The sequence below is a fragment of the Lepisma saccharinum genome, chromosome 1 (assembly GCF_977018435.1).
Source record: "Lepisma saccharinum chromosome 1, izLepSacc3.1, whole genome shotgun sequence".
Classification (NCBI taxonomy): domain Eukaryota; kingdom Metazoa; phylum Arthropoda; class Insecta; order Zygentoma; family Lepismatidae; genus Lepisma; species Lepisma saccharinum.
The window spans coordinates 210,851,159-210,879,068 of NC_139229.1; the positions used below are offsets into that span (position 1 = coordinate 210,851,159).

General features: G+C 40.7%; 1 protein-coding gene across 1 annotated transcript; it reads left to right on the top strand.

The window, feature by feature from the left end:
* Nucleotides 1-415: 415 nt before the first annotated feature.
* Nucleotides 416-9,276, top strand: LOC145988702 (uncharacterized). The gene is made up of 4 exons (XM_083123795.1): nt 416-2,117; nt 2,355-2,484; nt 2,968-3,461; nt 8,666-9,276. Exons 1-4 carry the CDS (start codon nt 416-418, stop codon nt 9,274-9,276), a joined length of 2,937 nt encoding a protein of 978 aa, XP_082979921.1.
* Nucleotides 9,277-27,910: the final 18,634 nt, after the last annotated feature.

Below are 27,910 nucleotides of genomic sequence, written 5' to 3' on the forward strand. Positions count from 1 at the left end.
GATACGCAACTGCAGGAATTTCACTTCTGGCGACAAAGAGCCGTTAGTCCCCTGTAAAATCAATGGAAAGGACTTCTCCTTATTCGTAGACACAGGGGCCTCTGTGAGCACTGTAAATTTAGAGATAGCAAAACAACTGGAAAAACAAGGAAATAAGATTAACAATAAACGTATCAATATTTCTTTGGCAGTAGGCTCTGTACAATCATGTGGGGAAATGTATCTTACTGTACATTTGAATGGGGTGAAACTTAGGCAAAAATTCGTCGTTTTGCGCGATTGTTTCAAGGGATTCATCGCAGGTCGTGGGTTCATAAGGCAAGCCGGATTATCTCTGCACTTGAAAGAGGGAGGCTACAGCTTTGCAGACAGTGACGTCATCTATTTGTTTTCTGCGGAGAAGAGGGAAGCGGGGATGAGTCTTCCGATTCTGCAGGGGATAACGTCGACTGTGGAGGCTGGAGCTGGGGCAACCGCGACGGTAACCGCGACGATGGGAAAAAGTGAAACATTTGATGCAACAACCGCGACGATGGGATATTGCCAAAGACGTCCCGAAATAGCAGAATTGATTGAGCGTGCAGAATGTTCACCAGAAGTAAAGAAGAAATTAGCAGATATTTTAAACATCTACAGTAACGTCTTTTCTGAAAAACCTGGCGTTACACACATCTTACAGCACAAAATAGAACTAACCGATAGGACACCATTCTATTCTAAGCTTCGTATTTTGACTCCAGAAAAGCAAGAAATAATGGATAACTGTATAGATGAGCTGTTAGCTGGGGGTTTCATTGAGCCCTGCAAATCTAATTACATTAATTCACCGTTGTTAATCAGGAAAGGGGATAAATACAAGGTGATCCTGGATCCTCGAAAGACAAACGCAGTAACAAAGAAATCTAGGAATGAAGTCCCGGATATGTTTGAATCTTTGAGTAAATTAGGCAAGGCTAGATATTTCTGTAAATTAGATTTGGTAAACGCTTTTGGCCAGCTTTTATTGGAAGAAAACTCACGCCAATACACGGCATTCAACACTTCACGAGGAATCTTTCGCTATTTGAGATGTCCCTATGGATTGAGCATGATTCCTAACACACTGGCGAAACTGATGAATATTGTCCTTGGAGAGCTGCAGGGTGTCTCATGCATTGCATTTTACGATGACATTTTGGTTTATGGAGAAACGGAGGGAGAATTGTTGCTCGCGCTGAAAGAAGTTTTGGAGAGAATACACAAGGCGAACTTAACACTTTCACCATCGAAGTCCCAACTTTTTACTTCGGAAGTGGATTACCTGGGTTTCAGAATTTCTCACAAGCAAGTGATGTGCCACCCATCCAAGATTGAGTATTTGGACCAGATAAGGGCTCCGAAGAATGTGAAGCAACTCCAGAGCATTTTAGGATTCTTCGGATTTCTGAAAGGTCACATTAGCCACATGTCAGAGTTGACGAGTCCTCTCACTGACATGTTACGTAAGGGAATTCGCTTTCGGTGGACGGATGTTCACGAAGAGTGCCTGACCAAACTGAAGGAAGCTGTAAAGAATAACGTTTCTTTGTACATTCCCGTACTGAATGAGCCGTTCGTCATCTACAGCGACGCGAGCGATAACTGCGCCGGTTTCTTACTAGGACAGAGGGACCAAGGGGGGAAACTGCATGTTGTATCCTTTGGAAGTAAAAAGTTCTCACAAGCCCAGAAGAACTACAGCACAACGCACAAAGAATTCCTCGCTTTGCTCCTTGCAGTCGAGACTTTCGACAAGTACATCTGCCACGCTCCGGCAGTGGAAGTTTTCACTGACCACAGTGCTCTGACCACGATATTCAGTACTGAAAACAAGAGCGCAAAGATGTCAAGGTGGACAGCTCGTCTCTCGCGCTACCCTCTGCTCATCAAATACGTGAAAGGAGAGCTAAACCTGGTAGACTTTCTATCGAGAAATGAAGTATGCAACACCCATCCGTCTGAGTACGACGGGTTACCCGCAGCGCAGGAAACATTCCCCCTGGAAGATGAAAATGATGAAGGTTACGTAAAATTCGAGATGGAAGACGGAGTTGTGATCGATTCGTCAGATATTCCACAGAAACCAGTTGCTGACCTCAGTGCTTTGTGCACTATACAAAGCGCGAAGCAAATAAAGAAGAAACGACGAGAAAATTTGCTTCGAGGGATCAAACTACCCAAGGTTCGTCTCTCTAAAAGTGAAAAGATGCAGGGCTTTTCATTGTTGCCTTTTTCCGTGGCCGAGGGGAATGAAGAACACGAACCGCTGGATCCGAGCAGGCTTCTGGACACCACTTCAATCATTTCAGAGCAAATGAAAGATAATTTTCTTGCAGACTTAGGGAAGACTGTTAGGAACGAGGAGGTGGAAGGGACGAAGATGTACAAGGAAAAGTTGAAGACACTGGCCAAATCTTCGTATTTCGACGATGATGGAATCCTTAGGAGAAATTTGCCTGCAGAAAAGTACAAAGAGAAAGGAACTGGCAAAATATGGGCACCTCTTTCTCTACGTGCGCAAATTCTTATGTCCTTGCATGATAGTGCATTCGCTTCTCATCCTGGAAGATTAAAAACTTTAGCAAAGGTCAGAGAACAATACACGTGGTTAGGCCTAACAAAAGACGTTATTCAATACTGTAAGTCGTGCCAACCATGCTGTGTATTTAAAGGGGACACTACTAAGAAGCAAGGCTTCATGGCAAGTAATAAGGAAACAGAAGTTGGCAAGAACTTATACTGTGACATTCTGGGACCAGTCGTTCGTTCGAAAAAGGGAAATTTCCAATACGTTCTAGTATGCGTTGATAGTTTTAGCAGATTTACTATCTTGCGCCCTCTTCGCGTTGTGACTGCGAAATCTGTGCTAGAACAATTACTGGATATATTCTCGATCCATGGATTCTACCCGAGAATCTCCACTGATAATCAAAGCATTTTCAATTCCAGAATGTGGAAACAGATGATGAAGATGTTTGATTCCAAGCAGATCAGAATTTCTCCATATCGCCCGCAGGGCAATCTCGCAGAATGCTACGTAAAGGCAACTAAACGTGCTCTTTCCACACTAATTTCGTCGCACAACGAGTGGGCGTCATCGTTACCGTACGTGCAGTTTGCATTGAATTCCCAAGTTTGCAACACGACCACATTCAGTCCAGCATATTTGCATTTTGGACGTTCTGTGAGGGGTCCTTTCGAGAAGGCCAGGGACGCTTTGCCTCAAGGACCTGAAATCAGACAGGAGGACATCTTGGAATTCGTGGAAGAAACGAAATTCAGGATAGAAGAGGCCAAGAAGATAGCTTGCAACAATCAAGAGCGCATGCATAATGCACAGAAGAAAGTATATGATAAGAAACGCCGCAAGTGCACGTTTAAGGTGGGGGAAAAAGCTTGGCTTAAGGAACATCCTCTCTCTGATAAGGCCCGTGGAGTAACTAGTAAACTCTCGGGGAAGTTCTCTGGACCACACGCAATTGTGGAGCAAACTTCGGCAAATACTTTCAAACTAAAACACAGCGAGGACGGAAGAATATTGAGAGCCAACAGCGATCAGTTAAAACCTTATTCTTCGCCGCCTGAGTTCGCGAAGAAAGTAGCCGGGCAAAATTCAGCGAAGGGAGCGCACGTATCTTCTCCAGAAGACGAGAATGAAGATGTACCCCAGATGCGTTACAAGCTGAGAAACAGATTCTGATCTAATTTCAAAAGGGGATTTTTGTAAATATTGTATATAGGGATTTATCTATCTTTTCTTTATTTTTTATCTTTCATTTATTTTCTCTCTCTGATACCTCGCACCTACTCGTGCAAACGTTTCGTTCCGCAGTCAACAAAAGTAACGCAAAGTTAGTGCGTATTCTTTTACCGCGTATTTTCGTCGAGAAGCCGCAGTTCGGTGGTGAGAATATCCAGTGAATAGCAGTGACATCTCTGGATGTAGAGCCATTTAGACCCATTCATGTGGAACCCGGTCGAAGCGGTGTCTTCCGATCTCGGCAGGAGCGCAGAGCAGTGGCGTTGCCGGGAGTCGAACCAGCAGCCTTGGTGACGTGGATGGATTTCCAGGAGACTGTCTCTAATTGGTCCAGGAGGAAGGATGGAATAGATGCTGAGTGGGTAAGAATCGACGTGGGTTAACCAGCTCCAGTGCTGAGGGAAGAACGCAGATCTCGAAGTACACTCGTGGACAAAATTAGAGTGAACATTGACTGTCAGTGTCGTGTGACCTAATGAAAGTGTGTTTGTAGTGAACAGAAACTGCGGACAAGTGTTTTGTGTATATTATTATTATTTTTCTAGGTTACAGAACTTTGATTTTTCTCTCTTCAGGAAGGGGGGACTATGTAATGATGCGATCATTACTGGATCCTTTTTATGTTATAAATTGTGTATGCCTATGTCTATGTCCTGTACGTTTGAGTTCTTGGCCGTTGGGGAGCGGTAAGTTTCCAGTAACGGTTTAGGTCATTAGCGGGGCCTATAAAAGGAAGGGAAGGCAGCAGTCGGCCTCAGATGTTTTGGTGCGATACGGCGAGGTAAAGAGGTGTCTCTTCTCTATGGGGCGAAACGAAGACTTCTCTTGATAATATGAATAGGCGGATATTTTAACTTTCTTTCTTTCTTTTAATACACACACTTGCTCTTTTCACATTATTTCAATAGTTTATTTCATGTGGGAAACCGGGTACACAACACACATACCTTCAGCCACCTTTTTTGGTACTGAGGGTTATATTTTTTTTTACTCGTGGAGCCAGTGGCTACGCGAGTCTACACACTCTCTTCGGGAAGGGGGGACAGGGTACACCGGAATGTAATGTTGTGAATAACGGCCAAGAATTAACTTCTGTAAATATAATATGAATAAACCTATATATATCTAAAAGGAAATGGGCGTTAAGTTGTAATTTGAAGAGGTACGTGTCTATTGCCTAAACTAGCATCCACAGAACTTCAGGTACTGCAAGTTTTGAACCTCGGGACAAGGATTCAAAAATGTATGGTTGTGTATATTGTGTATGTTGCTGAGAATCAGCTTAAAAGCACAAAAAATACCGTTACAAGTGGTTGCTCTTAATCAAATTAACAATGTTGAAGCCCTAAGTTTTGGTCTAGACACATTAGATGATATTCTTATCTATATAATAGTCTCACTAATTCTTATTTTGTTCGGAATAATCCTTTATTGGATAGGGAAACAGTACAAGAAATGTTGCTGCAAGGCAACTCCAATGTTTAGACGAATTAATCACTCTCATCCTAATCCTATCTTTTTCATGAACGAGGAAGCTCCTAGACTACACATTCCAACTAGGAATAGACCAATACCTAAGCACGTACACGCAATCCTGGACGTGTTCCAGCACATTTAACCATGACAGCATGACTGACCCTACGTTTACTCCTTATGATGTCTCTCGCCACGACTATTAATGGACTAACCATGAGAACTTTTATATCTTCCAGCCTATATAAAAATCAAATAGACTCTCCCATTCTATATGAAACTTCAGTTCCCTTGATATATCTATTGCAGTATACTCCTATCACTTCAATCTATCTAGATTGGGAAAATTTACCCGCTTCACTAGGAAATAATTCCATTATAACCGACCCAGCAGTACAAGGGTGGAGTTATTTTAGAGCCACTAAAACTTTATTTTTAAAAGACACAGAGATTAATGAAATTTCCGACCGTATTCAATACTTTCCAGGTCAAAATTGGGTTACTATTAAGGATTTACCCCTGAATGACGTACCCGAGTTATTTCATGTTCTTACCTCCTCTTGTCAAAGTAAAATTCCACGTCCCGCATTAATTCCATTTCAATTATTTCAAGGTCACTTAAAGACTGTAATCCGAAGAAAAAATAGCTATAACTATACTCTAGCTATTCCTGTGAGTAAGTTAGGACAATATTATAATATCCCCATAGTAGAGTGTACTATCAGTTTCACAACTGCTTTAGTAGCTATTAAAGTACCACTTGTACACAAGTCTGCAAATTATATTGCATATAATTTTAGACCGCTACCTTTCCAATAGTACGACAATACTTGTATTACACCTCTATCCATTTCTAACGTTATATATGACACAAAAGATAAAACATTATACAAACCTCTTTGTGATTTTTCTCAACTCCCTTTAGAGATATGTTCACCCCAGAGAATCGATGCATACTTTCAAATATTCAAAACGACGTGCCTAATCAAGTAAAATACTCTCCCTTGAAATGCATTGAAAATCCGTGGATTATTTCCCCAATTCTGTTTAATGTTTCCCCGTATCTTTTATTAATCCCTTCAAATGTTGAAATTATGAAATTAATGTAAAATGTGAATGTATTCTTTTGAGTTTTCAACGAGAATCTCCTTTTGGAACACTGGTGATCCAATTAGGATGTCAGTGCAATCTTTGCATCTTTAATTCATGTTATCAAGCTCAATTTCCATGTATACTTCCAAATCCTACGAAAGCACAAATTTCAAGGATATTTACTTATTAACTTGGTAGATTACTCCCAGACTAATCAAACGAGCTATGAATGTACCTTAGATATACAAGATACCCCTATATGTAGAATCTCGACTGCCATATAACTTCCATTGAGTAACAATTCAGATTCCATATTGTCTATATATATTTGGCTCTCCTTAATAACTTGTGTCTTGTTCAGTCTTATTTTCTGGATTATATATCGCATAAATGTTAGGAAACATAGAAATGTTAATGTTCCAGTTGCCATGAGAGCAACCGCTATGAGGCCCCAAAAGGCCCACCTGTCTACGAATGTATTATGGAAGGCTAAGGAAAACCAACTTGCTTATAGATTCTTCTCAGTTACAGATTCCATTTCCATTCCATTGTTTGAGTGGGTGATGCTGCCATATTCCAGAGTCGGACAACCAATGACCCCGGCTAGGAAGAACTTACTCTACCCAGTACTATTGCCAGTGAAGTGAGATTTTCCTCCCAATGTCCCGAGTTGTATCCACACAACCTCAGATTGACCCAGGCATACTTCAATCCTTAGTGACAACCTGTTGTGTGACATAAACATACCTCAATTCTGCTGAATGCAGTCTCCAGTTGGAACTTTCCATGGTGCGACACCAAGAATACACTTTATTGACATATAAGAACAAGAAAAAACAAACAAAAGAGAGGACTTCTTCAAGAAATGAGAAATGAGTAAATTTGCAATCAATGAAATGAATCGAATGAACACTTCTTAACTCCTATGTGCAATGAAGAAGGAGTACACACACTTAGATATGAAACTTACTACTGTCATGTAGACATAATCAACATTTGTAACAAAAGATGAAACACATATGTAACATGTTTATTATGTATTCAAGAAGTGTACTGTAACTCTACACAGACACTGAATGTACAAATCATAACTATCTAGGTTAAATAACTAGGATCTTAGGATCCTGGTAGATTAAATGAAAATTCATTTTCATTACGTAATTGATGAGTATTTTAATATTTAGTTAGGATCAATGAGAATCTACATTTTCAATTATAAGTTCACAATTAGTTAGGACTTTAGGGAAAACGATAGGATTATGTAGCCATTTAAATGATATGCCCTCTATATCATTCACTAGTATCAATATTCATTTTGTTATTATTTCAGGTATTTTATGTATTACTTACTTAATTATGTTTTACATTATCAGTTTGTTTTGTTATTCAGTTTCGTTATTATTTCAATTTTATTTCAAATTTTAAATTATTTTTTATTATTTTCCTTTTTAATTTCTTGCCATATACGAGGGCAGTTGAATTTTAGGACGTAACTGACATTAGATGGAGACCATCTAAGATAAGGTGGGGAGTTATGTAACGGGCAAAATTCATTATTGTATTGGCAATAGTGACACCAGTCTCAAACATTCAGTTGCATTAAGTAAAAATCCTTATTGTGCAGGCTTTCTGCCAAACAAGCCACAGAGACAGCTAGTCCGATACTTCCTCTAGGAAATGTCAAAGGAAAGATACCATCTTTCCTTCATTTTGTTAATCAACACAGTTGAATAACAGGATGTGGCCTAGCAAACGCAAGTGTGAGTTAATCTGTCATTAGAGGGGACGAGGTCAGATAGCAATCGCTAGTGTCCTCACCTAAGGTCTCCACATGCACATGTGTTCACTCATCCCCTTCACGTGCATGCGATAGTGATCGCCCTGATAGCTTGCAAGACAGTAGGAATTGGACGTAGGCGAAAATGGCCACCGGAATAGAGAAGGTTGCTTGAAGGTTAGGGCAAGTATCGAGACACTCTGACTGAAATGGTATAAAAACCCTTCCTTTTAGGAAACAGCATCCTGTACTAGGGGAATTGCTGCCTGACGCTGATGGTGTCGCTTCTGCCAATCTTAGGTAAAAAGGACTTCACTATATTCTTCTATAGTATGGCGCTTTGGATTATCTCCATTCAGTTACTTATAGGATTAGAATTTAGATCGTGGAAGTTAGTATCTTAGAACATAGTGTCTTAGAGGTTGGACATTATGCTACATGTGCATTACTGGTCTTATATATCCGAACTTACGGAACCTTGTGTAAATTAGAGAGAAAATAAACGTTAGAAAATGTATTATTGGGTATTCATGAACCACCCTCAGCTATAACCCCAAGTGACCTCAAAGCCCCCTTGGCGTTGCATAAGGCAGAGCTTCGGACGGCAGCTTTGCATGTTGCCATCACCAAAGCCCAAACCAAGCTCCAAGAGCTGGAGACGTTCATAGAAAATTTGCCTTCTCCCAGCGAACTGAACGCCATCGCCCGCAGCGTGGCCAACATCAAACTCAAACTCGAGACTTACGAGCACTTCGGGAAGCTTCAAGGTACCATAGCCCACATCGAGGACGCCCTCGCCGTAATAAAAAACGATTTGGCGAACATCCAGGAAACGCTGGAATCCAAACTGCCGGGCATCCGGGACACCCTAACCAGAGTTCAACAGCAGTTCGCGAAATTGGAAAATCTGAACACGGAATCCGAACTGTCGCATTTCCATTACCTGTTCGACGACATACAGGGTAAGCTGGAAATGCTGCAACAATCCACTCCTACCCAAGATGACATAACGCAACTGCAAGAAGGCATGCGCGCTGCCGCGAACGCCTCCGAGTTGGACGCCTTGAAAAAAGCTCTGACGACGCTCCAAAATACGGTGGCCACCATGCCTACCTCGCAGGAACTGAAGGCCGTGAAGAGAACTTTAAACCGATAACTCAAATTCGAGGACATCAAAAACATCCAAGCTGAAATCGCTTCGCTTCGAGACAGGATCTCCACCCTGCCCACCATCCAAAGCATAAGCGAGCTGAATACGCTGTTTGCCGAAATTAGGACGCAGGTGTACGACCTCACAACCCAGACCTCCAATTGGACGCTCGTGGAAAGCATGCAGCAGATCATCTCGAACGTGAAAATTCAAATCGGCAGCATCAAGGCAAGTCAAGAATCGGCTATGGCCATTTTCGGCAATCAGCTTCGCGAGTTGAAAGAACAATTCAAGGAACTTTACGTCGACGTGAGGATCAAGCCCTCCTACGACGAGGTTGTCCGCAGCATTGGCGAGCATCTCGAATCCGTGCAGAGCAGACTGGAGGACGTGCAGAGCGAAGTAGGCAAGTCAAGAATCGGCCCTGGCCATTTTCGGCAATCAGCTTCGCGAGTTGAAAGAACAATTCAAGGAACTATACGTTGACGTGAGGATCAAGCCCTCCTACGACACGGTTGTCCGCACCATCGGCGAGGATCTCGAATCCGAACAATCTTACTCTGCCAGTCTTTCTCACCATCTTCTGACTCAGGCCATGGAAAATCTCTTAGCACTTGTGGTGGAACTGAATGGCGGAAAAACAATTCAATGGGTGAATATCCTGTAACTTCAGAAAGAGAATTGTTAATTAAGCAGGCAACTTCGTGCTCCGGTGAAGATAAACGGTTCTCAGTTCGTGGTCTCTCACAAGGTTCGTATCTGGCAGCAGTTCGTCTCTGTCTATTTTGACTTTGTTGACGATAACGATTGCCGTTTGTATATGGACCTGCAGAGCGATTTTCACGGTAATTATTCTGCCTCTGGACCATACGAACCCTCTGGTTTCTGTTTACCGAGTTGCCTAGAATATCTCTGTTGTTCTGGTGAGTAGGATTCTTCTTCCTCCACGCAGTTCGCCAAGCATCCTGCTCTTCCGCTTGCTCATATCTCTTAACAAAATCAGCAAGCAAATCAACAGTTACGGGAGCGTGGGCCATACACAATTGCTTCACGGTCGTGCCAGGTTCAACCATAGGATATTGTTAATAGTCATAAGAATATATTTAGCTCAATACAAATTGAGAATGAGCAACATGAGACTGTATATTGTTATACACGTGATACCTCCCAGGGCACGGGAAAACATTAAGATTTGCAGTAAATACAAACAAAAACGCAGAACTTACGTTTTAACATATGAATTCAGAATCTATTTATCTTGATTATGCAATTTACAAAGAACCAAAGTTGTACATCATAACGAAACTCACAAATAAAAATCACAGTAACAGCACAATCTTTCTCTCATGCACTTCCATTAATCTCGTAACATCCAGCACAAGATTCATATCTATCAGGCGGGATGATGTACTTCAACAGTCTGTTCATACGTCCGGAAAGGACATGTCAATCGCCCCCTCCATTGAGAAACAAAATCGACGACGACTCGTGGAAGCACTCACAGTCTAGGAGATTTTGGATACAACCTTCTAAAAGTATCTTCCTCATGTCTGGAGAACAATTGAAAATCTTCAGATTGTCGAAATTCGCCTTGCACACTTCCTTGCGAGTTTTTGTGTCCAATAACACTGCCGCGTTGAATTTCACTTGGGTAGCTATGAACGGTCCTGTCCTCAAATAAAACAACTTGGAAATGGTTCGGTTAACAGCTGAACTTGGACGATGACTTCTTAGCAGCACCACGTCCTCCTCCTTCAACTGCAAAGTATGGCACTTCTGCTTCAGTTTCCGCCTGTGCACAGCATATCGTTCTCGTAAGTGGACTTGTACAACCTTACTTTGCAAGTCTCTCACCATCTTCGGATTCAGGCTGCAAATTTAGTATGATCTTGGATAGAACTGCACGTATAAAAACAATTTGCAATAGTTATTAACCAATGAGGCAATATTGAAGAGCATTTTGAACAATATCAGGTAGATACACTGGCAATACACGTGAAGAAAACGTAAGAATTTCTGCAACTCAACTGGATAAAATCTTTGACTCGCTGGAACGTCACTGGACAGATGAATGTCACAAACTAAGCCCTTTTCCGTGCCAGGCCTCTCTGAAAACACCTACTATGTGCAATAAATATCTTAAATAATTCGGCTCTTTGCTCCTTAGTCAATTATTCACTGGAGCCAATCTTCTCCCTTATATCCTCTAGCGGTGTAGCCCATTTATCGTAGCTAGCTTCAATTCTCCGGACGCTCATCTGCTTATCAACGGAATCATCATAATCTAGCTTTTGCTCAATTGGCTCCTCATCCACCATTAAATACAACATTTTATGCTTGAGATTGATCTCTGCTTCATATATCTGCAGGAACGAATAACCCAATAATAAGTCTGAAGGCAAATCCTTCACAACAAAAATTTCTAAAAGTATGGTGCTCTCAGCAATTTCCAGCACGATTCTGCGCTTTCTCACAACTCGTGTTCGACTTTTTCCAGCGAAATCAATAAGTCGCACCTCTGGAGTAGCTTGTAATATGGTCCCTGGCATATTTTGCTTTATTTTCTTCCAAACATTTAGACTCAGAACAGATATTTCAGCTGCAGTGTCCACTATACAAGTGATATCAACATTTGCTACACGTGCCTTGAACTCAGGCGCTCTTCCAAAGTTTTTAGACTGACTAGCCTGACACAAATTGTAAAGAAACTCACTCTCTCCATGATTAATAACAAACACCAGCTTCAGTTCATTATTTACAGATTGGGAAATATTTTCTGCAGGCCCCAGTTCTATCCAAGACCACCCGACATTAGAAGGGAACGTGTCTATGCCAGGCGTGGGGTAAAATCTCGCACCTGGTGGAGATTTGCTTCATTCTCCCAGCAAAAATTTCTGGTCAGCTCGATGCTCTGTTGCTGCTTGTTACTAGGGTACGACACTGCAGCATCTGTTTGTAAGCCACTGCTCGCCACTTGCAATCGTGGAGAGCTACGACCTTCTCTCAAAGGTTCACTGTCCTCCGGTGAAGATAAACGGTTCTCAGTTCGTGGTCTCTCACAAGGTTCGTATCTGGCAGCAGCATACTCACGTCTATGCCTATTTTGGCTTTGTTGACGATAACGATTGCCGTTTGTATATATGGACCTGCAGAGCGATTTTCACGGTAATTATTCTGCCTCTGGACCATACGAACCCTCTGGTTTCTGTTTACCGAGTTGCCTAGAATATCTCTGTTGTTCTGGTGAGTAGGATTCTCCTTCCGCCACGCAGTTCGCCAAGCATCCTGCTCTTCCGCTTGCTCATATCTCTTAACAAAATCTGCAAGCAAATCAACAGTTACGGGAGCGTGGGCCATACACAATTGCTTCACTTTATTAGGCAATTGGCCTATTATGAGGTTTACCACCTCCTGCTCTGTGTAGTGGCTACTCAGGTTTCTGTAAGCAGAGTATACAGACTAAACATATTCTTCCAAACTATTGTCATTGTTTCTGTTGATTGATTGATTTGTTGTTTTAAGTCCACTTTATGCATAGTAAGGCTAATTGGGACTGGACCTACAGTTTAAAGTGGGATCCGAACCACTTGTGCCTCCACCGGGTATCGAACCCGGGACTCCTTGATTACAAGGCGACGACGCTACCACTGCGCCATCGGGGAGGCCTCATTTTTTCTGTTGAACCGTTTGGCTTTAACAGATGCCAACTCCCTTTCTTTTGCCTCTGAAGAAGCAAAACGCCTCTTAAATGCCCTACGGAAATCTGAATATGTGTGGAAATCATTCTTATGAGAGTAGAACGAATGATGAGCCATGCCCGTTAGCAAACGAGGAATAATCTCCAGCCTGTATCTATGCGAGATCTGAAGGATCTCAAGGATGGTATCTAATTCTTTCAGATAAATCTCAGCCGAAGTGGCTATAATATTTCAGTCGAATTTCCGCATGGAAATTCAGGTCAGCCATCCAGGGAGTCATCCCACCACGCGTAGCATTGGTTCGAGATTTTCTTTCTTTTCTCTTTTCCGATAAAGTCGTCTCGCTGCCTGAAGAACTGGAAACGATCTCTCTGTGGCGTCTTTTTTTTTTTTTTTTTTTTTTTTTTTTTTTTTTTTTACATGTGTACGGTTTCGTTGCCCCGAAGAGACCTCAGAACGACTAAGAGACAGAAACCTTCGAAAAGACGCGCCCAGCTGGTCCACCCGCGGTAACCCTGGTTCACCGGAGATTGGCAACTTGCTTAAAGTGGTTGAAATTTGGGCCACTTCGTCACAAAGATTACGCAGGTCTGAAGAAAGCTTCCCTTGTTTGGATTCCATATAATTTTTCCACTCTTCAGCATTCTCTCTAGGACCCTCTGTGCCTTTAAGTTTTTCCGCCACCGCCTCTTCAACTCGCAAATTCAGGTTTTCTCTCAGCTGATATGCCATACTGGTCACCTGGTTGTCCAACTCTCTGGACATTTCTTCCCTGAAAAAGCTCTGCGTTTCAGTGATTTCCTTTCGGAAGTCCTCCTTGGTCTGCTCAGCTTCTTCCCTCAACAGAACAACTATTTCATGGAGTTTAGATTCCAGCTGCTGAGAATTTACTCATCATCTCAATTTCAAGGCTTTCCTTCAATTTCTGCTGTCCCTCAGACATTTGCAGAGTCAGTTGTTCGATCCTCCGTCCCATCTCTGAATTGGACGCCTCCAAGCTATCAGAATGTTCCCGCATTCTAGATTCTAGATTATTAGCATTTTCCGTAATCCTTTCTTGGATTCTAAGTTCTAGATTACTAGAATTTTCTGCCATTTTAGCTTCCAGACTGCTAGCATTTTCTGTCATTTTTTCTGGATTCTAGTTTCCAGATTGCTGGAATTTGCCCCCAGCATTCGCTGCAATGACGCGAGCAAATCAGCAGTAACAGAAACAACAGAAACTGCAAGTTTTTCTTTGCATGCGAGACATGTTAATTCACCAGGAGAATTACTTTCCTTTGGTGACTTTAGCTTTGCACAATTCAAATGAAAAGTATTATGACACTCAGTGCTAACAAACGTATCATCAAGCCTTGATGTAGTCTCACAGCAAAACACATGAACTACGCTTTCATAAACATATGAAGCTTTGCTTCCACTTCTTAATATTTTCTTTTCCATTGTTCCGCGTCAAAAGTTCTGGGTCAACTGCAAATCTAAAACACGTTACCAAAGATTAACTTGGCTAATGCACAATGTATTCGTGGCCCCATGTTCTGTGCGCCAAATTATTGACACGGTCGTGCCAGGTTCAACCATAGGATATTATTAATAGTCATAAGAATATATTTCTCTCAATACAAATTAAGAATGAACAACATGAGACTGTATATTGGTATACACGTGATACCTCCCAGGGCACGGGAAAACATTAAGATTTGCAGTAAATATAAACAAAAACACGGAACTTACGTTTTAACATATGCATTCAGAATCTATTTATCTTGATTATGCAATTTACAAAGAACCAAAGTTGTACATCATAACGAAACTCACAAATAAAAATCACAGTAACAGCACAATCTTTCTCTCATGCACTTCCATTAATCTCGTAACTTCCAGCACAAGATTCATATCTATCAGGCGGGATGATGTACTTCAACAGTCTGTTCATACGTCTGGGAAGGACATGTCAGGATCAAGCCCTCCTACGACGAGGTTGTCCGCACCATCGGCGAGCATCTCGAATCCGTGCAGAGCAGACTGGAGGACAGTAGTGTGATTTGTGATATTATAAACCCGAGAAAGTATGAACCCCCCTCAGGCAGATTTCGCTACACTTAAAACAAGCTCAACATGCCCATATGAGCTTTTTGCTCAAGTGTGGAACCCTGTCTAATCCAAGATTTTTGTAAAAATGCCCTCAGGAATTTCCCGTGAAAGTATGACCCCCCCTCAGATTGATTTGCCTACACTTATAAAAGGCACTTCTGTGAGATTGTTGTCCATAAATTTGTTAAAAATATGCCCCTCTTGATATTTTTTTGGATACACTTAAAACTAAGCCAAGATGCTCATAAGAGCTACCCACATACACCCACACACACCCACACCCACACATACTTACTTCCGGTCCACTTCCGGTCCACTTCCGGTTCACTTCCGGTCCACTTCCGGTTTGCCTACTTCCGGTCCACTTGTGGCCTATTTCTGGTTTATTTATATTGCATCATGTTTTGCAACAAATTATTACCCAATATTAAGCAATAAATTATTAGACATGTGTTGTTTTCTGATTGGTTGGTTATGACATAATGTGATGATGTGTTATATTCTGATTGGCTTATTGTTTCAGATGCTTTCAATGCGGTCTGTGCTTAGGCTATATAAAGAGATTTTGCATTGCATATCAGCCAGTATTGTGAGAGTTGTTGAAGAGTAAGGGTGTGTTGTTGCAGTGCTGCTCATATTTTTTAAACACAGAAATATAGCAGATTTGTATAAATTGAATTACAAATCTATTTGATTTAATAGACAGAATTTTTGACAACCTGTCATAGGTTTATTAAGTATAGAGTTTTGATTTGAACCCTAAGAAATTTTATATAAATACCAAAGCCAAAAATATTAACACACATACACACACACACACATCAAATATACAAAACACACTGCTGAACCCAACTGATATTTTTTTATTAAGCATAGAATTTTGATTTGAACCCCAAGAAATTTTATATAATAAACATAACAAAATTCTAATATTTATTTTTGTTTAACAGGTACAACAAGTTTTGAGCACATAAGCAGTTTCTGAGGAATACAAGGCAGCAGCAGCAGCAAGCAATTAACTTATAGAAGGCAGTGTGTATTCTATCTAATTGCATGGATAATCTTGACACAGGATTTTTTGAGAGAAGATGTATTTCAAAATACATAAAATCTAAGTCACTTGTTGATGATTTAAAGCTTAGATTCTTTGGCCTGTCCGAGTATGACCTGTTTGCTGTGCAGAATGAAACTGAAATGCAGTGGGTGCTTGCCAGTGACAGGCCATTCCAATGCCTGTATCTCAACTTTATCAATGAGTTTGAAAAATTTATGTACAGCAGGTTCAGGAGAATTGTTGGATCTTTTGTTAATTTTTATACAGACAGGTGCCATTATAATTTAAGGTTGAAATTGTTTGACAATTATTGGTTCAACAATTGCTATGAGCATTGTTTTGAGTATAGGATGCCCATGATTGCATCTCAGAGTTTAAATTGGAGACATTATAAATATTCAAATAAAATTATTAACAAGACATATAAAGATAAGAAGATTGAATTTGTTACAAGTGATAATGGGAATTTGTACAGTGGTGAAGATTTCAATCCAGAGTTTGTATCTTATTCCGACTATATATATTTGAATGAGCTTGTCATGTATTTTATAAGGCAAAAATTTAGAGATTGCACTTATGATTGTATTGTTGAGGCACTGGGGCAGAATAATTTGCATAACATATGCAACTGTGGGAGAGTTTTGTCCAGCCTCTCAGTGTGATTTCAGGCACAGGAATCTGGCAGTTGGGAATCAACCCGCAGCAGGCAGCCCTGATTATTTCAGCAGAGACAGCAATCAAGGTAAATAAATATTTGCTGCAAGTGTAAATCCCTGCCCATCATAGCCAGGCTCGGGTCTGTATGCAGGAAGAGGCAAGATATTTGTTTGAAATCTGCTTGGGTATAATTTTCTGAATCCTGTACCTAATAATAGCATCACAGCATAATTCTGATAGAGATAGGGACATTGAGTATCAATATTCAGAACAAATTTCTATAAGATATGACAATTTGCAACAATTTGGATGTATGAGATGTTTTATTGTTTCTCTATTTTTCAGGTTTTCTTGTTACAATCTTGTTTCTCTCTAATGCCATCACTATAATAATATCTGCCACATGTTCTATGATTATATGCTGTATAGGATCTTCTCATCAGTGTAATAAATTTCCTGTCTTGTTTCACATGCAGTTCCAAATCCCTGCCCATCACAGCCAGGCTCGGGTTTATGTGTGGGAAGAGGCAAGATATTTGTTTGAAATCTGCTTGGGTATAATTTTCTGAAGCCTGTACCTAATAATAGCATCACAGCATAGCTCTGTCAGAGATAGGGACATATTTTTCAGGCTCTCTTGTTACAATCTTGTTTCTCTCTGCATCACTATAATAATATCTGCCACATGTTCTATGATTATATGCTCTAACAACTTCAATGAAAACATATTTGTAATCAATAATTGTCAGTAATCAATTCTAACAAGTTTAATTCTTAATAGGCTCTTCTCCTCATCAGTGTAAAAAAATTCCTGTCTTGTTTCATATGCAGTTCCATCCCTGCCCACCAGTGCTGTAGAAATATCAGCCAGGCTCGGGTCTGTGTGTAGGAACAGGCAAGATATTTGTAGTTGAAATTTGCATGCAATAATCTGGATGTATGAGATGTTTTATTGATTTTATGTTTCTGTATTTTTCAGGCTCTCTTGTTACAATCTTGTTTCTCTCTGCAACATTGCCACCACTATAATAATATCTGCCACATGTTCTATGCTAACAACTTCATAATCTAAACCTGAAAACATATCTGTAATCAATAACAGTAATCAATTCTAACAAGTTTAATTTTTAATAGGCTCTTCTCCTGTCTTGTTTTGCATGTAGTTCCAAATCCCTGCTCATCAGTGCTGTAGAAATATCAGCCAGGCTCGGGTCTGTATGTAGGAAGAGGCATAGTTGAAATCTGCTTGGGTATAATTTTCTGAAGCCTGTACCTAATAATAACATCACAGCATAACTCTGATAAAGAAGCAGCCATTAATGCAGATATTTGTGAAAACATTGACAGGCAAGACAGTGACCCTGGAGGTAAATCCAGAGGACACTGTTGCTGCTTTAAAGCAGAAAATACAGGATAAGGAGGGAATCCCTCCCGATCAACAGAGGCTCATATTTGCATGCAAGCAGCTTGAGGATGACAGGGTGCTTTCAGATTACAACATACAGAAGGAATCAATAAAATATAGTTATATTCAGAACAAAACCTCTATAAGATATGACAACCTGCAACAATCTGGATGTATGAGATGTTTTATTGATTCTGTATTTTTCAGGCTCTCTTGTTACAATCTTGTTTCTCTCTGCACCATCACTATAATAATATCTGCCACATGTTCTATGCTAACAACTTCATAATCGATGCATGAAAACATATCTGTAATCAATAATTGTCAGTAATCAATTCTAACAAGTTTAATTCTTAATAGGCTCTTCTCCTCTTCAGTGTAAAAAATTTCCTGTCTTGTTTCACATGCAGTTCCATCCCTGCCCATCAGTGCTGTAGAAATATCAGCCAGGCTCGGGTCTGTGTGCAGGAAGAGGCATGATACCTGCAGTGGTACATAAAATTTTGAAATCTGCTTGGGTATAATTTTCTGAAGCCTGTACCTCATCACAGCACAGCTCTGTCAGAGATAGGGACATTGAGTATAAACTTAATTGAAAACATATCTGTAATCAATAAGTCACTAACAAGTTTTATTCTTAATAGGCTCTTCTCTGTGTTGTTTCACATGCAGTTCCATCCCTGCCCATCAGTGCTGTAGAAATATCAGCCAGGCTCGGGGGGTCTGTATGCAGGAACAGGCATAGTTGAAATCTGCTTGGGTATAATTTTCTGAAGCCTGTACCTAATAATAAGATCACAGCACAGCTCTGTCAGAGACAGGAACATTGAGTATAAACTTTATTGTGAAAACATATCTGTAATCAATAATCATTATTCTTGTCAGTAATCAATTCCTTCTCATCAGTGTAACAAATTTCCTGTCTTGTTTCACATGCAGTTCCATCCCTGCCCATCAGTGCTGTAGAAATATCAGCCAGCCTCGGGGGGTCTGTATGCAGGAACAGGCATAGTTGAAATCTGCTTGGGTATAATTTTCTGAAGCCTGTACCTAATAATAACATCACAGCATAACTCTGTCAGAGACAGGGACATTGAGTATAAACCTCTATAAGATATGACAACCTGCAACAATCTGGATGTATGAGATGTTTTATTGTTTTTATGTTTCTGTATTTTTCAGGTTCTCTCATGTTACAATCTCATTGCCCTGCCACATGTTCTATGATTATATGCTCTAACAACTTATCTGTAATCAATAATAATTTTTCTTGTCAGTAGCTCTTCTCATCAGTGTAACAAATTTCCTGTCTTGTTTTGCATGCAGTTCCAAATCCCTACCCATCAGTGCTCAGCCAGGCTCGGGTCTGTATGTAGGAAGAGGCAAGATATTTGTTTGAAATCTGCTCTGAAGCCTGTACCTAATAACAGCATCACAGCATAACTCTGTCAGAGATAGGGACATTGAGTATAAATTTAATTGAAAACATATCTGTAATCAATAAGTCAGTAATCAATTCTAACAAGTTTAATTTTCTTCTCATCAGTGTATCAAATTTCCTGTCTTGTTTCACATTTCCAAATCCCTTCACATCAGTGCTCAGCCAGGCTCGGGTCTGTATGCAGGAAGAGGCAAGATATTTGTTTGAAATCTGCTCTGAAGCCTGTACCTCATCACAGCACAGCTCTGTCAGAGATAGGGACATATATCTATAATCAATAATTCTCAATAATCAATTCTAACAAGTTTAATTTTCTTCTCATCAGTGTAACAAATTTCCTTCTTGTTTTACATGCAGTTCCAAATCCCTTCAGATCAGTACTCAGCCAGGCTCGGGTCTGTATGCAGGAAGAGGCAAGATATTTGTTTGAAATCTGCTCTGAAGCCTGTACCTCATTACAGCACAGCTCTGTCAGAGATAGGGACATTGAGTATAAATTTAATTATATTCAGAACAAACCTCTATAAGATATGACAACCTGCAACAATCTGGATGTATGAGATGTTTTGTTTCTGTATTTTTCAGGCTCTCTTGTTACAATCTTGTTTCTCTCTGCAACATTGCCATCACTATAATAATATCTGCCACATGTTCTATCTAACAACTTCATAAACTTCAACATACGTTGAAAGGTTTATATAGGAACAATGGTGGAAAATATCAGAATCAGATTATCAGCAGCAGCTATAAAGCAGCAACAGTGTCTTCTGGATTTACCTCCAGGGTCACTGTCTTGCCTGTCAATGTTTTCACAAATATCTGCATTATATGTATATTTATAATGGCTGCTTCTCTATCAGAGCTATGCTGTGATGCTATTATTAGGTACAGGCTTCAGAAAATTATACCCAAGCAGATTTCAAACAAATATCTTGCCTCTTCCTGCACACAGACCAGAGCCTGGCTGATATTTCTACAGCACTGATGGGCAGGGATTTGGAAATGTGAAACAAGACAGGAAATTTGTTACACTGATGAGTTAGAATTAATTACTGACAAGATTATTATTGAATACAGATATGTTTTCAGGTTTATTTTTTTGCTTCGATTATGAAGTTGTTAGATAGAACATGTGGCAGATATTATTATAGTGATGGCAATGTTGCAGAGAGAAACAAGATTGTAACAAGAGAGCCTGAAAAATACAGAAACAAAACATCTCATACATCCAGATTGTTGCAGTTTGTCATATCTTATAGAGGTTTGTTCTGAATATAATTAAATTTATACTCAATGTCCCTATCTCTGACAGAGCTGTGCTGTGATGAGGTACAGGCTTCAGAGCAGATTTCAAACAAATATCTTGCCTCTTCCTGCATACAGACCCGAGCCTGGCTGAGCACTGATGTGAAGGGATTTGGAACTGCATGTAAAACAAGAAGGAAATTTGTTACACTGATGAGAAGAAAATTAAACTTGTTAGAATTGATTATTGAGAATTATTGATTATAGATATATGTCCCTATCTCTGACAGAGCTGTGCTGTGATGAGGTACAGGCTTCAGAGCAGATTTCAAACAAATATCTTGCCTCTTCCTGCATACAGACCCGAGCCTGGCTGAGCACTGATGGGTAGGGATTTGGAACTGCATGCAAAACAAGACAGGAAATTTGTTACACTGATGAGAAGAGCTACTGACAAGAAAAATTATTATTGATTACAGATAAGTTGTTAGAGCATATAATCATAGAACATGTGGCAGGGCAATGAGATTGTAACAAGAGAGAACCTGAAAAATACAGAAACATAAAAACAATAAAACATCTCATACATCCAGATTGTTGCAGGTTGTCATATCTTATAGAGGTTTATACTCAATGTCCCTGTCTCTGACAGAGCTGTGCTGTGATGTTATTATTAGGTATAGGCTTCAGAAAATTATACCCAATCAGATTTCAACTATGCCTGTTCCTGCATACAGACCCCCCGAGCCTGGCTGATATTTCTACAGCACTGATGGGCAGGGATGGAACTGCATGTGAAACAAGACAGGAAATTTGTTACACTGATGAGAAGGAATTGATTACTCACAAGAATAATGATTATTGATTACAGATATGTTATCACAATAAAGTTTATACTCAATGTCTCTGTCTCTGAGAGAGCTGTGCTGTGATGTTATTATTAGGTACAGGCTTCAGAAAATTATACCCAAGCAGATTTCAACTATGCCTGTTCCAGCATACAGATCCCCCGAGCCTGGCTGATATTTCTACAGCACTGATGGGCAGGGATGGAACTGCATGTGAAACAACACAGAGAAGAGCCTATTAAGAATTAAACTTGTTAATGACTTATTGATTACAGAGCTGTGCTGTGATGAGGTACAGGCTTCAGAAAATTATACCCAAGCAGATTTCAAAATTTTATGTACCACTGCAGGTATCATGCCTCTTCCTGCACACAGACCCGAGCCTGGCTGATATTTCTACAGCACTGATGGGCAGGGATGGAACTGCATGTGAAACAAGACAGGAAATTTTTTACACTGATGAGGAGAAGAGCCTATTAAGAATTAAACTTGTTAGAATTGATTACTGACAATTATTGATTACAGATATGTTTTCATGCATCGATTATGAAGTTGTTAGCATAGAACATGTGGCAGATATTATTATAGTGATGGTGCAGAGAGAAACAAGATTGTAACAAGAGAGCCTGAAAAATACAGAATCAATAAAACATCTCATACATCCAGATTGTTGCAGGTTGTCATATCTTATAGAGGTTTTGTTCTGAATATAACTATATTTTATTGATTCCTTCTGTATGTTGTAATCTGAAAGCACCCTGTCATCCTCAAGCTGCTTGCATGCAAATATGAGCCTCTGTTGATCGGGAGGGATTCCCTCCTTATCCTGTATTTTCTGCTTTAAAGCAGCAACAGTGTCCTCTGGATTTACCTCCAGGGTCACTGTCTTGCCTGTCAATGTTTTCACAAATATCTGCATTAATGGCTGCTTCTTTATCAGAGTTATGCTGTGATGTTATTATTAGGTACAGGCTTCAGAAAATTATACCCAAGCAGATTTCAACTATGCCTCTTCCTACATACAGACCCGAGCCTGGCTGATATTTCTACAGCACTGATGAGCAGGGATTTGGAACTACATGCAAAACAAGACAGGAGAAGAGCCTATTAAAAATTAAACTTGTTAGAATTGATTACTGTTATTGATTACAGATATGTTTTCAGGTTTAGATTATGTAGTTGTTAGCATAGAACATGTGGCAGATATTATTATAGTGGTGGCAAGAGAGCCTGAAAAATACAGAAACATAAAATCAATAAAATATCTCATACATCCAGATTATTGCATGCAAATTTCAACTACAAATATCTTGCCTGTTCCTGCACACAGACCCGAGCCTGGCTGATATTTCTACAGCACTGATGGGCAGGGATGGAACTGCATGTGAAACAAGACAGGAAATTTTTTACACTGATGAGGAGAAGAGCCTATTAAGAATTAAACTTGTTAGAATTGATTACTGACAATTATTGATTACAAATATGTTTTCATTGAAGTTGTTAGAGCATATAATCATAGAACATGTGGCAGATATTATTATAGTGATGCAGAGAGAAACAAGATTGTAACAAGAGAGCCTGAAAAATATGTCCTTATCTCTGACAGAGCTATGCTGTGATGCTATTATTAGGTACAGGCTTCAGAAAATTATACCCAAGCAGATTTCAAACAAATATCTTGCCTCTTCCCACACATAAACCCGAGCCTGGCTGATATTTCTACAGCACTGATGGGCAGGGATTTGGAACTGCATGTAAAACAAGACAGGAAGAGCCTATTAAAAATTAAACTTGTTAGAATTGATTACTGACAAGTTATTGATTACAGATTTTATACTCAATGTCCCTATCCTCTGACAGAGCTATGCTGTGATGAGGTACAGGCTTCAAAAAATTAAACCCAAGCAGATTTCAACTATGCCTCTTCCTACATACAGACCCGAGCCTGGCTACAGCACTGCTATGCAGGGATTTGGAACTGCATAAGACAGGAAATGTGTTACACTGATGAGAAGAGCCTATTGAAAATTAAACTTGTTAGAAATGATTACTGAATTATTAATTACAGATATTACTCATTGTCCCTATCTCTGACAGAGCTGTGCTGTGATTAGGTACAGGCTTCAAAACAGATTTCAAACAAATGTCTTGCCTCTTCCTGCATACAGACCCGAGCCTGGCTGATATTTCTACAGCACTGATGGGTAAGGATTTGGAAATGTGAAACAAGACAGAAAATTTGTTACACTGATGAGAAGAGAATTAAATTACACTTGCAGCAAATATTTATTTACCTTGATTGCTGTCTCTGCTGAAATAATCAGGGCTGCCTGCTGCGGGTTGATTCCCAACTGCCAGATTCCTGTGCCTGAAATCACACTGAGAGGCTGGACAAAACTCTCCCACAGTTGCATATGTCATGCAAATTATTCTGCCCCAGTGCCTCAACAATACAATCATAAGTGCAATCTCTAAATTTTTGCCTTATAAAATACATGACAAGCTCATTCAAATATATATAGTTGGAATAAGATACAAACTCTGGATTGAAATCTTCACCACTGTACAAATTCCCATTATCAGTTGTAACAAATTCAATCTTCTTATTTTTAGATATCTTGTTAATAATTTTATTTGAATATTTATAATGTCTCCAATTTAAACTCTGAGATGCAATCATGGGCATCCTATACTCAAAACAATGCTCATAGCAATTGTTGAACCAATAATTGTCAAACAATTTCAACCTTAAATTATAATGGCACCTGTCTGTATAAAAATTAACAAAAGATCCAACAATTCTCCTGAACCTGCTGTACATAAATTTTTCAAACTCACTGATAAAGTTGAGATACAGGCATTGGAATGGCCTGTCACTGGCAAGCACCCACTGCATTTCAGTTTCATTCTGCACAGCAAACAGGTCATACTCGGACAGGCCAAAGAATCTAAGCTTTAAATCATCAACAAGTGACTTAGATTTTATGTATTTTGAAATACATCTTTTCTCAAAAAATCCTGTGTCAAGATTATCCATGCAATTAGATAGGATACACACTGCCTTCTCTAAGTTATTTGCTTGCTGCTGCTGCTGCCTTGTATTTTTCAGAAACTGCTTATGTGCTCAAAACTTGTTGTACCTGTTAAACAAAAATAAATATTAGAATTTTGTTATGTTTATTATATAAAATTTCTTGGGGTTCAAATCAAAATTCTATGCTTAATAAAAAAATATCAGTTGGGTTCAGCAGTGTGTTTTGTATATTTAGTGTGTGTGTGTGTGTATGTGTGTTAATATTTTTTGGCTTTGGTATTTATATAAAATTTCTTGTGGTTCAAATCAAAACTCTATACTTAATAAAAAATATCAGTTGGGTTCAACAATGTGCTTTGTGTGTGTGTGTGTGTGTGTGTGTGTGTGTGTGTGTGTGTGTGTATGTGTGTGTATCTTGGCTTAGTTTTAAGTGTATCCAAAAAAAATATCAAGAGGGGCATATTTTTAACAAGCTTATGGACAACAATCTGACAGAAGTGCCTTTTGCAAGTGTGGACAAATCAATCTCGGGGGGCTCATCATTTCACAGGAACTTCCCGAGGGCATTTTTACAAAAATCTTGGATTAGACGGGGTTCCACACTTGAGCAAAAAGCTCATATGGGCATGTTGAGCAAGTTTTAAGTGTAGCCAAATCTGCCTGAGGGGGGTTCATATTTTCTCGTCCTGGTTATAGCACCAATCACACTACTGAGGACGTGCAGAGCAAAGTTCGGACAAACGTGAGCACCCTCAAGTCGACGGTCGTTGTCGAACTGTACAGCATTCCGAACCGAGAATTCACCTCACCCTTCAATCCGAGCGGGAAACTGTACATGCTGACTCCGGCCAAAGCCTACCACCAGTTTTTCCTCGACGGTAAACTTCAGTTTGTCAATGTTTCTTACTGGTCGTTGCCTCACGAGACGCACAACCCTACCATGAGCGTGACGTACATCGAAGACGAACCTAAAATAACGAACGTGGAGTTGGTCGATTTCACACATTCGGAAATTCGCGACACGGCTTTCGCCGAAGATGCCACTCAAATCATTGGCATCGAAGTGGGCGACAAACTGTACATCAAGAATCCGGTCGTCTCGGCAGCCAAAAACCCGATCGCAGTCATATTCGTGTTCTCGCACCATGTCTAGGCAGGCCATCGTGGACGAGCTCCTTAGGCTCGCTCTACGCAACTACGCACATCTGCCGGTGGTGACCACAGGCATCGACGATCTGTGGCAGGCCGACCGGGTCGAAATGAACAGCGGCAACCTGAAGAATTTACATAAAGGCAACAAGGGTACCTCCTCACCGTCATCGACACCTTTTCCAAATACGCGTGGGCCCTGGCTCTGAAATCCAAAACTGGCGCGTGTCACGGAAACCTTCGAATCTATTTTCGACCAAGGGGGTAGATCGCCATGCTACCAGCAAACGGACAACGGGAAAGAATTCTACAACTCGGTCTTCCAGCAATTCGTTCGAAAACGTGTTCTCCAAAAGTCTAGAGCAATCAAAGTACCGGCAAATGATGAAACTGTACGAGGGACTGGGAATAGCCATTTTCGCATCCGAAATAAAGCCTATCGACCATTGTCTCGAAAATTCGGTCGGGGTGTTCGACAACGTGATTTTGGAAAATTAAAACGAAATTCGGAAATTCTTCACGCAGGGTCGTTGCAGGGGCATGGACTGTTTTTACCTGGCGCAGACCTTTCCAAGATTCCCAAGCTGCTGCTTCCCAACAATGCCAACCTCGTCTGCTTGTTTCGTCAGGACCACACCACCCTCAAGCACGTTCACGACTACTACGTGGGCGGTGACCTCAACTACAATCAATTTTCGAAATTCTGCGCTTCTTGTTGGAACCGAGACGATTTTGAATTCGCGTCGATCGACATGACGCAAGACGGAAAGTACAGAAACAAAATCAACGACTTTGTGAATGTTGCGACGTTACGAGAATCTTCGTGACGTATAAAATAACCTCCAACCGAAAATGGCTAACCGGAAAATCGAAGACAACTTGAAATTGCGCGAGTACCTGGAGAAATGCTTCAAGAGTTTGAAATCCGAGAATCGCGGTTTCTACAAAGAGCAGAAGCGTCAGGATCAACCTATCATCGATGCCATCAGCGGACTCGGTAAAGAAATCAAACGCGTCACCGAGCAGAACAAGGATCTCATCACCGAACTCGTGACGCTTGCCGCTCGCAACTACGCAGATTATTCTCCGATGCCTCTCTCTCTAGCATTCACACTCCACTCGCACTCAAACAGCCACCACCGCCGAAACGCCAAGCCATCGACAGTACTTCATCGGACAAGATCGAGTTGGGTCCCTTGGCAAGGGTTTACCTGAGCACCGGGAAATTTGACAATGACCAGGTGTTCAGATTGTATCCGAGCATGGAAACCAACGAAGGCGCGGTATGGAAGGTCAGGAAATCGAGAGTCACCTTCGACAGCGACGACGTGAAAATCAACCTGGGCGAAAAAAATTGTTGGGCCAGGTATCCCTGCACCGCGGGACTGTAGGAACTCATCATCAAAAAGTATCCCAAAGACTACAAGGACGAAGATTACCAAAATTACATGGAAATATTGACGGTAGTATGACTTGTACCAAAACAACGATGCCAGTCAGAACCGTGTCAAGTCCGGCAGCGGGGAGAAATACAAGAACCTCATCAAGCTCATATGAAACCAACTCAAGTTGGGCAGCGGCGTCAAACGCTACAACACCCTGCCCAAGGAATTCGTGTGGGTGGACGACGTGAGGAAGCTCGTGGATCGCTTGCTGGTCATCACAGGCGAAGAGAATGCTAGAAACCGTAACTTCCACAACGAGAAGGTTGGTATTGAGGACATCATCAGCGCCAAGTTCTCCAACTTCATCGTAACGACGGAAAGGGCATCGATTACCTCATGAAGATCATCAACACCCTGCCTCCGAAGTTCTGGAACATGGGCGAAGGTCGAGGCTTGGTGAACTACATCATCAACAAGCTGCCCTTCGAAATGCACTTACCGGGTTACCAGTGCAGCGGTCCGGGAACCAAACTCGAGCAACAAGTGGAGAGAGGAGACAAGGGGGTCAACCCGCTCGACGCCGCATGCAAGGGGAAAGGGTGGAAGCGTTGGGCACGACCATCGCCATGA

Coding starts and splice junctions, on each gene's coding strand:
- LOC145988702 (XM_083123795.1), top strand. CDS start 416: ATGAGTCTTCCGATTCTGCAGGGGATAACGTCGACTGTGGAGGCTGGA. Junction 2,118..2,354: donor GAAACCAGTTGCTGACCTCA/GTGCTTTGTGCA, acceptor ATTTTCTTGCAG/ACTTAGGGAAGACTGTTAGG. Junction 3,462..8,665: donor TAAGGCCCGTGGAGTAACTA/GTAAACTCTCGG, acceptor AACCACCCTCAG/CTATAACCCCAAGTGACCTC.